General features: G+C 43.1%; 2 protein-coding genes across 2 annotated transcripts in view; one reads left to right on the top strand and one right to left on the bottom strand.

The window, feature by feature from the left end:
- Positions 1-768: 768 nt before the first annotated feature.
- Positions 769-9259, bottom strand: LOC309404434 (multifunctional protein ADE2; the record flags this gene model as incomplete). The annotated part of the gene is made up of 9 exons (XM_081998905.1): positions 769-935; positions 1632-1790; positions 2784-2964; positions 3081-3164; positions 4466-4579; positions 4670-4849; positions 5532-5710; positions 8408-8605; positions 9241-9259. The coding sequence occupies 9 exons, from the start codon at positions 9257-9259 to the stop codon at positions 769-771; spliced, it is 1281 nt and encodes a 426-aa protein (XP_081855031.1).
- Positions 9260-9714: 455 nt separating this feature from the next.
- Positions 9715-14727, top strand: part of PPAT (phosphoribosyl pyrophosphate amidotransferase) — a gene marked incomplete at its 3' end in the record, with an annotated part of 45350 nt that continues 40337 nt past the window's right edge. The window contains exon 1 of the mRNA XM_081999686.1: positions 9715-10002. Coding sequence (XP_081855812.1) covers positions 9875-10002 — 128 coding nt within the window. The 5' untranslated portion in view covers positions 9715-9874. The remainder of the gene's footprint in view (positions 10003-14727) is intronic.

The following is a 14727-nucleotide window of genomic DNA, read 5'->3' on the forward strand; positions in this document are numbered from 1 at the left end:
CTTTAGAACTACTAAAGCCAGAGATCTGCCTAGTAGTTAAAAAGGCAAAGACTGGACCAGGCAAGAATTACAGCAAACAGGCAACAAGCCTAGTTACAGCTCCAACTGTTCGTATTTATAGCTTGTTATGAACAAGAGAATGTCAGCTTTATCATGTCATTCCAAAAGATATCAATGGGCTATGTATACACACACATTTAAAGAAAAACCAAACATGTATGTATATACATTTTTAAAGTAAGGCAGGTTATTTATTTCAGGCTCTTAAAACATTTTTGCAGCCCCTTTTCCTATTAATACAGCATATGTTGCCATTTTATTGCTAAAGAAAGCATACCATCACTGCAAGCAGAACAGCATCAGCACTGGCTTTAGTCAGTAGTCCAGTTGAGTTTGTAAGGTTCAAGACATACATTATTACTATGGAAGAACATTACTGTTACAGAAATACAGAAGACTAGTTGAATTCTATTTAGATCGCACCAAATCATTATCTTGACATAGTCTGTAGTTAACAGTATACACTAAAAAGCAGAACAGCACCATATTAGAGCAACAGAAAGAGCTAAAATACTACTTCCCCATGTTTTATGAAGTTGTTATATTAAAAAAATACACAAGGGAAGGATGAGGATGCAGCAGACTTCATCTGCTGCTCTAACAATGCTTTCTTCTGCAAGAAAGGATGCAGGACTTTTGAGCTCATCCAAATGTAAATCCTAATATGAATGAATATGCACACCATTATCTTTGCATAACTACTGAAAGTTACAAGGTGCACTCTCGAAGTTTTTTGTCAGCCTGCTTCAAGGAGATCCAGGTGTTTAGCATGTTTGATCGCAGTTTGGCCCACACCAAGTGGTTGTTTAATCCAAATATCTGGGCAGCAAACTGGGCAGCTCCTTCAGGTGACAGAGTAGTAGGACACCCAAGACCTGCAGAGAAGAGAGTGCCACTTATCAAAGCATGTCTTATAGTCAGACAAAACAGAGCCTCTTGAAGACCAATTTAAGACAATGTTTGTTTCAGCCTCCAGGAACCACATGATCTAGTTTTAAAGCTCCTGAAGTGTTGTGTGTTCTACTACTTCCAAACATGACTGCTTCATGGCATTTTAAACACAAAGCTAGCATACCAAATGCCTCTCCTTATACAGAGGTAACAGACTTCCGGGCCTCCCCTAGTTGCCAAACATCCATTCGAGTCACTAACAGCTAAAAATCATACAGGTTGCAATGCACTGAAGTAATTGTTAGAGTTAAGCTCTTACCTACACTGATTGTAGAGAAAGATATTTTTATCTTTGATCATAAGGAAAATGCAGCTCAACTGAATGAAGCAGAATCATTTAAATCCCCATTAATACTAATTCCAATTTCAAATGGGAATGTTTAGTGAGGGTAAGACAAGGTATATATTTTTCTAAAGATTATTTCCATGTAATCTTTGTCTATTGGTCTTTTTCCCATGAGGAAGTGAAAGGCTGTACGCAAGGTATTTCTAAAGACTCTGTTCAGTACTGATCCAGCCACTTTTCCAGTGTTTTGCTATGTGTGTGTTTGTATATGTATGTACATTAGAACAACAAAAGCAGAGGTCAGAACAAGAGCATAAGTTGAAGATCATCTTACCACTGGGTAGTCTGAGGGAGGACCACACATCCTGAGTACCCCAGTCAGCTGAGAGTGGAGGACAGTTGACAACTGGGTAAGCAGTGTTACCAGACATTACTGGCCCTAAACCATTGCTTCTGCCAGCTACTGCAACAAACACTGTTGGGATTCCATCTCCTGGTGGGGAAGACAACATCCAGAAATAAGCAATCCACCTTGTCCTTTACCACTTGCTTTTGTGGGAACTTTAGGATAAAGTCCACAGTTCTGTTTGCAGTTATTTTTAGTTCCATTACACAGCACTAGAATTTTGTGTCTAACTTCCCCCTTGATGGAATTATCTTCTAAATCTTGCAGCCTTAAATCCCAGTTACAGTTTACCGCAACTGAAGTTAGCATGTCTTACTCTGCCTCTGAGGGGAAGCCTCAGTATTGGAGGAATAGGTGCTGCTTAGCTTTGAAGAGAGCATAGCCATTAAACCTATGGCATCTTTAAGCGTTCCTCTACTTAAATCTTAGACAGTTCGCCTTAAAATAAATGTTTCTCAACATGGTTACCACAACAGTAGTTTCACCAAGCAGGAAGTATACTACTCCCACAAAAATAAATAGTTCTTATCTCTCCTCTGCTAGGCTGTAAACACTTTTGAAGACATGTCAAGCTTTCTTGGTAAAGATAAGAATTTAAAATCAAATATCTTTTTCTCATGGCATTTAAAATAACAAGCAGGAATATTTTCATGAAATAGGCAGGAAAACATGATGGGAGCAACATCTGCGTTGTAAACACCAGGTAAGAATATTCAGAGTCAGCTAGAGAAACTATCACTCCTCATTTCAGAAAGTGTAGCATCTTGCTGGTGATGCTGGCCCTAGTTTATTAATGTGATCAAGGCTCAGGCGATGTATTTCTGGTACTGCGATAAAAGCAGAGGTTAGACTTTTGAGTAATGGAAGTTGTGGCTGGGCAGTAGAACAATACGTTACTCTAATTGCTTAGTGCAGTCTATAACCTGTCATTATATAATTAGCAAGTGTAGAACAGCATTGCAACAGCTCAGTGTTCTGTTTAACAAAAAATGGAAAAACCCCACACAAATCCTTAAGTTGCCAACTCATTCTTGAACATGATACTGCTTCAGTCCAGATCAGTAGTTCTTTGGCATTTACCTTCATATTCTGCTTTAATCCTCAGGGTTTCATCTGGCCCTTTGTGAGCAGAAGTCACTCTTAACTCACAAGGAATTCCAAAAGTTGCACATGCCTTTTTTATTTTTTCACAGTGACTGAGGTCAGAAGGAGATCCCATCAACACCACAACTCTACCTTGGCTCCTTGTTTTCAGAAGTAACTAGGGAAAAAGAGTGCAGGGGGGTGAGGGAAAGAAAAACGGTCTTTTCTTTCAACAGGATTGAAGACATGCAGTTATCAAAGTCTAGACATGTTGTTCATAAAAAAAACCCATACCTCTACTCTTTCTGCAACCCATTCAAAGTTTCTCTTAACCATTTGCAGTGCTTCAGGAGTCACTTCTTTCAGGTCCCGGTAGGACTGAAAAAGAGGAAAAAGCCAAAAACGCTGAAGTTAATGTGTTTTGGGTACACAAAGCACTCATTTTGCTACCATAACTGATAAGAACACCCCAAGTGAAATACTTATGCAGTCCCTAGCAATTCCACAGGAAGGAGAACAGATTGGTACAGATACAGGAGAGTGGATATATATAGCAAGGAAGAGCTATTTAATGAGGAGCCACCTCAGTAGGTGTAAACAGCATTCTACATTACAATTCATGACCATTTGCAGCATGAAAGGCTTTTAGCCACAAGGTTATCAAGGTCTTGGAAGCTTCCCAAAGGTTAAATTTAAAGGAAAGACATAATTTTAAAAATTATATTTGTAACATGATTGCCTGTGGTAGCACTGCACTAGCCAGCCTACATTCTGCATGATGTTATTATGTACCTTATTTTGAGACTAGCAAAAGCACTGTCAGAGCAATTCACTCAAGCATGCTACTACATAATTCAGGCAAAGTAAACAATAGAGCAGTTCTGCTTCACAATTTAAAAGTAATACCCCTCCTCCCACACACACACTTTGAAATCTGCCCCCCCCCCCCCCGTGGTTTACAGACACTTTCTCTCACAGGCCCTCTGTTACTAGTCTCAACAGCTGTCACAGAAGCTCCATGGCAGCAGCATTCCCAAACTGGTTCTTTCACAGCTACTTACCTGGTAATTCAGAGATATTTGACAAGTGTAATTGCTACAAGTTTAGATATAAGTCAAGTTTTATTTCAAATTTATGTTTGCAGCCCTCATAATGTGGGCCCAAGTCTGTTAGAAACACTTAGAGACAACTGAATATTGAATTCAAGCTTAACCAAAATAAGGAAGAAAAGCACCCTCCCTGCAGATCCCTCTTATGTATCACCAGATCTCTACTAGAAGAGGATACCACTCTGAAGAAACAGAGAAGCTTGGAGGCAGACTTGGGAACCAAAGCTTCTATTCTTCTTACTGATTTGTTGTCCAACTATTTTTACCTGCACAAGTCAGAAATTCTTACTACTCCTGGAAGCTCCATGCTTCATTACAATAGCTCCAGTCAATAGTGTTGTTGGGCATTCCTATTGAAGATCTACAGGCAGAGCCATTTTCTTCTACCATGAACCAGATAATCAACTCATTAATGAGAACAGGATCAGACATTAGGTACCCTATGAGCTACTCTGTAACAAGGTAAGACTATCTACAAAAAGCCACTCTGAAAGCACATTTAACTGTACGGTTTACTTTTTTCCATTCTCCTTCCTAACTGATTTAGAAGGTAAAGATTAAAAACACTACCTGTTTGTCCTTCTGCTGGCTTCTGTCTCCTGATGGCCACAGTCTCCATGAATCATTATCAATAACATCAGCAAGAACAATTTCTTTTGTCAGAATATTAACACCAAATTCAATCTAAAAAGACAGTAAGAATCCTATTTTAGGAACTATACAGCAATATATTTCCTGTCAGAACCACAGTCATGAGAAATCAGATTCTTATACCTTCAGGTCTACCAGAGTGCAGTTTTGGGGCTGCCATGATTTTTCCAGGATCTCAAAAATAGCTTGAGTAGAACGAGACATAATATCGACTTCAGTCTGGCCAATAGTAAGTCCAGCAAAACAGAATTTTGCTTCAATTATCTGCTCCTCAGACCATTGTGGATCATTATTAGCATCATCCTGTTAAGAAAACCAGAACATACACATCATGTAATTTAAGGTTGCTCTAAGAGGAAAATAACCATTAGAACATAATACTAGCTTCTCTTTGTTTGCTTTTCAAAAACAAATACAAGCTTCAAACTAGTATTTTATGATTAGCACTGAAAAAGTTGCACCAACATTGAAAACACTTGCTGTAACATCTGAGCATCTTTAAAAGCACTTCAAGTTTGGACAATACCCCAAGAGTGACAGGGTAGACTACAAACAACACTTTAGGTCATAGTTCAAGACACTTCTTTCAGAAGACTTTCCCAAAGAAGTTCAGAGTACTAAGTGACTAGCTAGCTACTTACCCTCACCATCTGAGTACTGTTTTTTAATTTCTTCAACTATATCAACACATCCATTTCAACTGATGCATTAGGCTTATGCCTAAAAAGTCCTTATAAATAAAATGTTTTTACTTTACATAGTTTGGCTTTTTATTCTTTGATGGCCCTATAAACCAGTATTACATTATATGTACTTTTACAGATAAAACAGCTGTTGGACAAGAATGTATGAAAACATTAGGATGGCAAAAAACTGCCAATACTAAGAGGATTGGTCAGCCAATAGCACTACTTGCTTTATTTGTCAGCATTTCAAAGGAGATAATACAGAGCTCTATCTAGCTCTCACAGGAAAGAAAACTTACCTTGTAAAACATCTCAATTTTGGGTGGGTAAAACTTGTATCCTTCTTTGACACCAGGGTTTCTTTTGAGGAAGGAGCCAGTAGCAATTCTTCTGCACACCCATTCAATTGGAATCATTTCACAGTGAGCTGCTATGAAAGCTGTGTCACTCTGTTTCCTGACAAAAGCTGTTTTGATTCCTAAATATAAAGATGGCAGCTTAGTTCCATTACTAGGCACATTCCACAGTTGAAACAAGACTCAAACACCTTTAATTTTAAGTACAACTGAATTTTGTTCTTCTCTGGACTTACAGGACACACTTAATCTCCTCAGATTATTTTTTTAGGCCCACTCTGGCCCTGCAAAAGGCAATCAATACAGTTGTCTTCTACAAGTCATTAGTTTTGCCAATTTTAACATACAACACTCACTTGTAGATCAGAACCTTGACACTGGTCAGAAATCCTACTCTTGCAAGTAATTTTGTACAGAGCTTTAAAAAAAAAATCTATCCCTCACAATGGTTTCTTTTTAAACAGAAGTTAGCAGCAACCAAGTACCCAACCATGCTCTCTGGTGGAAGATCCATTATACACGGAATGGTAATTGGAGGTTTTCAAAGGAGTTAGGGAGCATGGTAGTCTTTACTATTTTGTTTAATAAAGAAGGATGGGGCAGGAAAGAGAATGGTTTAGTCCTCCCTTGCATTACATACTGCCATTTTAGTGCACTAGATCTTAGTGATTTGTTATGCACACGACATTAAGACTCAGAAGCACATACACACAAACCTGCTGCACCAAGTCAACCTTCCTACATAATTGTAAGATGACCCCCTATTAAACAGGGGCAGCCAACACCTGTAGATAGGAACTGTAAGTGCAAAATGGCTCTTTTTTCAATTTCACTCTTGAGGAAAGTCCCACCTTTTTCCCCCCTCCTGTGCCAGACAACTGCCAAACCCAACTGGCATCTGCCAGAAACAGAAGACAAAGGAGCTGCATCCAGTCAAACCAAGAAGTAGCTCTATTCCATTCCAATTCCAGAGCCATAAAAGGAAGAATTAAAGCCTTAAAATATAGTATTAACATTGACTCTTCAGATTTTGTTGCATTGCCCTCAAGGGCAGAATGATTTAACTAATCAACTGCACATTAAGTTATTTCTAAATCCAGCCATTAAGGTCCCCACATGATTTACATTTTTCATCAGTGCAGACATGTACTTTTGACAAGTTGACATTAGCTCTACTATAAAAGGGAGAGACACTTTAACAGAACTTAGTAAATCATCACCTTTGAAAGAGTAGGTTAAGAAGAGTTGCGCAAAACAAACAAACTACTTCCATGATAAGGCATTTACACTATCTGCAATTCAAGCCAAATAAGCAAAGTGGAGAAGAACCCTGAAGTTCTTTTGTTGCACTAAAATACAGCTGCAGTTTACTCTGCATATTTTTCTCCAGCACCTGAAGTTACTGAGTACAAGCCATTTAAGGATCACTGAGAGGTCTACAGCATGGCTTCTTCACATCTGAAGTTCGTATCTGTAGGGTAAGTATTTTGATTGTTATCTTAACTTGCCATTTAAGAATTAGGCAAACACATCTCATTAATTGTTCCTAAATGAAAACCAGTAGTTTTAATCAACTGCAAATATAATCAGAAAGATGTTGGAGGCCTCTTTGTACTGTATGCACAGTAGGCTTCCCAAGAAAGCCAGTCACAGAGGATTATACTGAATGACTTGATCTTTGTCTCAGCCCGTATTTTAAGAACGACTCGCACAGAGATATAGGTAGATACAACTCTACAGAAACCATCTTTCTCTTCCCCACACATAAAACATGCTAGGACTTTTCTGTTTGACTGCCTGAGATCTATTATTACACCTTATTATCTGTTATAAAACTTTTAGAGTAACTCAGTTGGTACTTGAGGCAATCTTTGTGCGAATGCTTCGAAGTGCACTAAGCATGCAGCTACAAGCGGTCTGAACCAAGTTTACTGTACTACAGTATTACAGTACTGTTTGCAGGCTCAAGTTAGAAATCCAGCAGCACAACTCCTCTTTGCAACTTGCAAACTTCTCAGTCAAAAGACACTTCAAAAATGTGCTCTCCTCAAAGCAAAGATACTGTCTCCATTTTGGAAGCATGGTGCAAAACTTGCTTGAGTCACTCAAGTTAGTTATAGACACCATGAAAGCTTGCTTCTAGCATCAGAAATATTTTGAATCTTTTAAAGTAAAAATTAAATTCCTGACACATTCAATACAGACCGATATATGCATTCGAGATATAGTCCTCATAAATGTTTACATACAGAAACTTTACACTCATACAGCACACACAACTGAGAGGAGAAAAATATAAAAAGATACTCTAAGTAATCTTTTAACACACAAATAATTCACACACAAGTTTCACACAGCTTAGACATAGTCTGGTAGTGCCACTAGCTAGCAGTGACTTGCATCTATGCAGGCAGATGTAGTTAAGAAAGGCAAGATGCATCCAGTCGGTATTACAGGCAAGGGGGCATGGGGGTAGGGAAGAACTGACAAAAGTAGAGGGGAGGATTAGGGGTGTGTCCAAACAAGCAGAAGAAACTACTGCAGCATTATCTGCGATTAGAAGATTGTTTCAGATAAATCTCATCTTCCAAATGAAGAAGTTGCCCACCCAGCTCTGTAGTACACCCAGGGGAAAAAGGGTAACTAAAAACGAATAGAAAGACACTCAGAAAACCCGTCAGCCTCCAGGCAAGATCAACCAATCTACAGAAACACTGGAACTAGACGATCTTTAAGGTCCCTTGCAACCCAAACCATTCTATGAATGCTGTGTTGTAACAATAATACACAGGCTCATATTCTACCTCTGAAATACTTACCAGCTTCTTGAAGCAACTGAAACACACAGCTAGTTGTTGTATTGGAAATGGCAGCCTTCCCTTCCATTCGGTCCTTCCTGGCTGCATTTCCCGCTGTTATTTGGTCTTTTGACTGCATGAGAACACATCCCGGAATGTCTGGCAGCTCGTACACTTCTTTCGTTTTACCTTCATTAACTTTTTTACCAAGTTTCAGGTCTCGAGAAATTAAAAAAAATTAGTTTTAGATTGAAAGAAGTTTTTAAGTCCTGCATGTAAGCTCATCAAGCTGGCAGCTTTTAATCAGCTGCATGCAAAGCGCAGGGCAATTCGGTCAGGTTTCCCTCCGAGCAGCGTGGGCGTAGGCAACCTGCCCACGCGATTCCGGCGCCATGAGAGATGTGCCAGCTAACCTCCACGCTAGCGCAGGTCTTCACTGGCGAACGGGAGAGGCCGCTTTTACCCAACTTTTTTGGGTTTTAGCTTTGGGACAAATCCGAAGCTCAGCAAGCCAAACGGCGCGGGCGAGCTTGAAGCTTCGGCTCGAAGCGTTCATGTGCCCCTCGTCACCTCTCCTGCGCGGCAGGACGGGGCGCACCCACCCACGAACAAAAAAATAACAATTAAAACTCCGCGGGGGAAAAAAAGTTCGCCCCCAAGCACCTACACACCGAGCCCGGCTGAGCGGGCGCCAGCCCCTCGGGAGCGGCGGCCCCCGACCCTCTTCTCCACGACCGTTACCGGCTCCCCATGGCACTCAACGGCCGTGGCGCGCGGGCCGCACCCTCGCGGCTTCCCCTGCGGGGGGGGGGACGGGACGGGACACCGACACGGACGGGCGGGCAGGCAGTTACCTGATGCTGCGGGGGCCATGGCTATGACGGCGGGAGCAGGAGCAGGCACCTAGGACACAGAAGAGAAACTCAGCACACGCTACCGGGCTCCGCCGCCGGAGTAAGAAAGGGGCCGGCGGAAGGGGCGGGCAGGCGGGGCGGTGGGCCGCGGAGCCGCCCGCCAATCGCCGCCCAACGCGGCGGGGACGGCCGGCGCCCCTCTCCGCCCCGCCAAGCCCCCCCCCCCCGAGCCAACCTCCGCCACCCGCGGGCAAACGCGGCCCCGGCCCACTTACCGGCCAATGCCGGCGCCGCGCCCGGCCCCCGACTCCCCGCGCCCCCCGGGCAAACACCGCTCCCGGCCTGCGGCGCCCCGCGAGGGCAGCGGGTCCGGGGTCGCGGGCCTGGCTGGCAGCGGGGGAGGGGGCGGGGAGGGGACGGGCGAGGCGGCGGTGCGAGGCCCGGGGGTGCCCCCCCGTATGTAAATGAGGGAGGCCGCGCCGGCAGGCTACCGGCGGCCCCGCGCGGCGCGGCGCTGTTGGCTGCGCGCGGCGCCGGCAGGAGTGCGCGGGAGCCGCCACAGCGGGGCCGGGAGCGGGAGGAGCGGGGCCGCCGGCCGGGGCCGCGCCGCCCGCCGCCACGTGCCGGCCGCGCCATGGAGCTGGAGGAGCTGGGCATCCGAGAGGAGTGCGGCGTCTTCGGCTGCATCGCCTCCGGCGTGTGGCCCACGGAGCTGGACGTGCCCCATGTGATCACGCTGGGGCTGGTGGGGCTGCAGCACAGGTAAGAGGGCAGGGGGGCAGGCGGCGCGGGGGGGAGGCACGGGGGTCGTGGATCGGGCTGGATGGGGTCACCAGCCGAACCCGGCGTCTCCCTGACGGGCCGGGACGCGGCGGCTACCTCGGGGGTGGTCGGGGGCCCCGCGCCGGCACGTGCAGCCGGGAGGGCCCCGGCTCGCCGCCGCCGCCGCCGGCAGAAGGAGCGGGCGGGAAGGGGAACGGCGCGGACGCGGGCCTGCCCGCCCCGGAGCGTCCCGTCCCTGCCTCCCGCTCCGCGCCGGCGGGGAGCCCCGGCAGCATCCCGGTGGCGAACCGCAAGCGACGTCCCCGCCGCCGGCCGGCCCCGCCGCAGGAGCAGCGCTCGGACGTGCTCTGGACCTCGGCTGCATCGCCCTGAAGTCGCATCCGCGCCTGCCGCCGCCGTCGGCCCGGGGGTGCCCACGTCCCGCGGAGCGCGCGGCGCGGCCGCGCAACCGGGCGGCGGGGATGCGCTGCCGCCGCACGCCGTTCCCTCCCAGCCGCCACGCCGGGGCGGTGAGCTCGGGGCGGCGGGGCCCGGCCGTTGTTCTCGGCGCCACTCGGGGTGCCTTACATTGAAAGTGTAATTCCCACTAACCGAGGCTACCGAAACGGCGTGTTTCTTACGCATTTTTAGGCTCCTACTAGCCATAGTTGTTTAGATTCATGCCCATAAAACTTCTTTTCATGTTTAGATTCATGGCCATAAAACGAGATGTCTATGGCGGTGTAAAACAGTCTAGCCTCACTGTGCTCCACGTGGGTGCCGAGCTGCAAAATGAAGTTTGGGTTCTGCTTCCGTTTGGTATTCAAAGTAATTATGTGGTGCACTGACGTATGCTAATCGTTTTTCAGTGGTGCCAGAAAGGCACGTCCTCCTCATGGGAACACAGGCAGCCCCAAACGCACACATGTTACTTCCGTCGTGCATGCTAGGTTTCTATAGTACAACCACCTACGTACTGTGCTTAACTTTCCATTCGCAAAAAGTGGGCTCAATAATCACATTCCTGACAGCCTGGGGAGGTGGGCTTCTCTAAGTACATATGCACTGAATAGGTAAAATGATACGTTCTTTGCATTTTTGAGGTCATAAGTAAAGGTTTCTCTGAAATTGTTTTGGACCAACAATAGAAAATTGTTTACGTTGAGATTTTCTGTTTATTGCAGCTGAGTTCCATATACTTTCACTGGTAAAATGCTACATCATTAGATGACTTTCATAAGCTAATAATTTTCTTTGGGTTGCAGATGTATCATTCATAAACTATATATATTTGCTAGTGTCCATCAAAGACGTTTTTAATGGGAGCAACAGAGCTGCAGAATCTGAGGAACAAAGCAATGTAATCAATAGTCTCATTTTAGGTTGCGCCATTTTTCTGTGAAGAGGCTGGGAAAAAATCTTAACTCATTTGGGCTTACACAGTTACACTGGTGGACCTGGAGTTTCTGAGTTGGATTTAAAATGATTGATGTATTTTTATTACTTTGCAGCTTATTATCTCAATTTTAATTGCAACCTTATTTTCATGATTTTTCAATACACTTTTTTTCTTCTTTTTTTTTTCTGATGGGCACTTGAAAAGTATATTTGATTCCTATGAATATCAAATATCCCTGGTGGAGGACACAACTGTAGACAGTATACTAATGTTGTGACTGAAACTGTAAGCAATTTACAAGTTCTACAGGAAGATACGCACCTAAAGGCATACATGCACTGCCACTGATTCTGATCTGCTAACACAATAATTGTCAACTTTTTAAAGGGATGCTTTCTTAGATATAAACATTATTGCATCTGTAAAGTGAAACAGTCTGTTCACTTAGGTATACCTTTGCAAGCACTCAATAAAATTCTGTTAAATAGCTGAGATGTTAATGTTCCCGTTTCCTCCTTTAATGTTTCTCTCTAACCTCTTTGCATTTTCCCTATCATGAGGTGTGAAAGAGGTGGCATCCCTGTCAGAAAGTAATAGGGTAACAGTTACTTTTTTTCCTTCTTTTTGGAATGTCTCTTGAAAACCAAAATTAAGATTTAGCATTAACAACTGTATTAGTAAATTTCATTAAGCCTGTTCTTTTAAACTTAAAAACTAAGAAATGTCTCTTAACCATATCGCTTTAAAGTAAGTAAATATGAAAGAGAGGCATGGTAAGTATTAATGGGCTGTTCCAATCAGGCCTAAGTGACTAACAGAGATTTGACTGGCCGCTAGAAAAAACAGTCCTTAGACCTTACCTTCAAATTAGTAAGGATGTTTAGGTTATGACTACTGGCCTTAGATACTCATAGGCATGTTCTTTTATATGCAAATTAGTCCTGTGCAATAAATCAAATTACAGAATTTGGCCCTTAATTCATCTTAGATTTTAAAAATCAGAATATTCAAGCATGGCATTGTTTCAAACTGCATTTTTGAGATGACTGATACACAGAGAAGAGACAGCTGTTGGGAACGTGTTATAATTTCTAATCTCTGAAATCTTGTCTGTATACATAAAGATCCAGAGTATTTGTTACATGTCGCTAAAACATGCAGCACAAATTCTTTGTGCTTTATGTTCTGATATAGCTGGTTGCAGCAATGTGAAGGACTTTGCTGTTTCTGATATACAGCCTAAAATGAGTTGATAGTTTATATTACAGTGTTAAAAAGGTATTACGGCACTGGAGAGATTTACTTCGGTGAGGATGTTTGTAACTGAAAACTTACAAATATTTGATCCATAGGCTGGATCAAGCCACCAAAATACTGACGCATGTATTCAACGGCATGTGTTTGACTGGTGCTCATTGTTTCACTGAAACTATTCTGCATGAAAAATCGGTGTGTATTAGTAAGCCGGGTGCTGGAGCAGGCCCACAAGTAGGCACACCATCGAAGATGAAAGATAGACTTGGAATTTCACTATCTTGACATAAGCAACAACTTTAACTGGTTTTTTTTTCTTTTTAATTAAAAAGCAGCTGCTAGATTGTTGAGGCTTAAATTCACACTCCTTTGTAGCAGAAGTTAGAACATGGCTTTTTATTGGCTTTTACTTTATAATGGTGAACTGTGAATTAAAATGAAAACCAGTACATTCCTACTCAAAGGCTAATCGAGGCCTTCCACACACTAAGAACATTGTACCAATTTAACTTGAGACCATTTTAAAGTGATTTTCATCTGGTTTTAACACATTTTACAGCTATGTTAGCAGTAAATTTTCATTATGTTTGAAACTTTAAAGTTGCTAAAGCTAATGCTGTTACTCTGGCATCAGCATTAACAAGGCTTAAAAGTGGATGTTCTAAATCATCTTTACAATTTGTAAGCCAGGGAACAAAGTCACTGCAAAATGCACTGTCAGCATGCCAAAATAAAGTCAGAAGATATTGGTAAGGCGAGGACTTTCTTGGGGGTGGTGAGGGAGGGAGGAGGAGTACTTTGAGTTACAAATCTATTAAACGTCATTTGAGTCCTTGACCAGGACAAATTTGCAAAGTTAATCTTGGAACAAGTGTGATTTCTGTTAACTTTTTGCAAAACTCCCTGGAAAATATTTTTGGCAGTAATACTGTGTACTGAAGCCTGAGTGTATCCAGCTTGGTACTGATTTTTAGAAGATGTCTTTAAAAGGCCTCTTCTGTGCAGGTGGAAGTCCTGTGAAGTCAGGGAATGCTCTTTGTCCCAACTCAGCTGGGTCTATGTACAGAATTTGTTATGAGAATCAAAGTAAATGGAGAGTGGTGGCTTGGCCAGCATGCTTTTCTGATACCTTCCCTGTTACTGTCCACTATTAAACCCCACACAACAGAGCCCAGATAATCACTGATGTAGGTTAAGAATTTTTACTTCTCTTTCAATATAGCAAAACTACTGGTTGCTTCCCATTAGCCATCTTGCCAAATATCTACACTCAATATAGCATAATGAATGTGCTTATCTACATTGTGTATACAACCACTTGGCTACAGATAGATTTTTTTAAAAGGCTACTTAGCAAGCTGTTGGTATCCTGTCTTACACTGTGAATCTTTCAAACAAAAAGCTTGAAATTGCAGTAGTATTTGGATGGGAATTTTCTGAGGAACATGGACATACTGCAGAGGATGATTCTGGTAACTTGGTATATAACATATTTACCTCTTCACTTAATCTCAAGAACCCAGTATGAGTTCAGCAGATCCCCCATCCCCAGATGCAAGAACTGCAGTGTTAAATGTTTTAATTGTCTAAATGCCAAATTTTGTAATTAACCATATGTAAATTCCCTATGCAATATGCCGGGTAAGATGTTTGTCTAACTAGTGATTGAATCTGTATGCCGTTTTACCAGAACATTCATGTTGTATGTGCTGCTAAAACATTCCCGAGTACTTTCAGAGACAGTAACTGAATGTGGATGTAGTAACACTCTCTCTTTTAGTTCCATCTTGGTTTAAGTTTATAGGCTATTCTGTGCTGACAGGTGCTGACAGCCCAGTTTAATTACATGCCGCAAAGCTTACTCCTGCAGGCAGAGAGGAGGAGTGAGGTCTTTTTGCTGTGGTGAGCTGTTATACCCACTCAGTTGTTTTACAGAACTTCCTGCAGGGCTCAGGTTCCTGCATGCTTGTTTTCAGAAAGTGAAGATAAGCCAGATTTCCATTCTCACCAAGTTCAAATCTCTTAGATGTACATGTCACAAAATGCAGTTTGGTCTCAGCTCTTATCTCTGG

The sequence above is a fragment of the Phaethon aethereus genome, assembly GCF_964289735.1.
Source record: "Phaethon aethereus genome assembly, chromosome: 4".
NCBI classification, from domain to species: Eukaryota; Metazoa; Chordata; class Aves; order Phaethontiformes; family Phaethontidae; genus Phaethon; species Phaethon aethereus.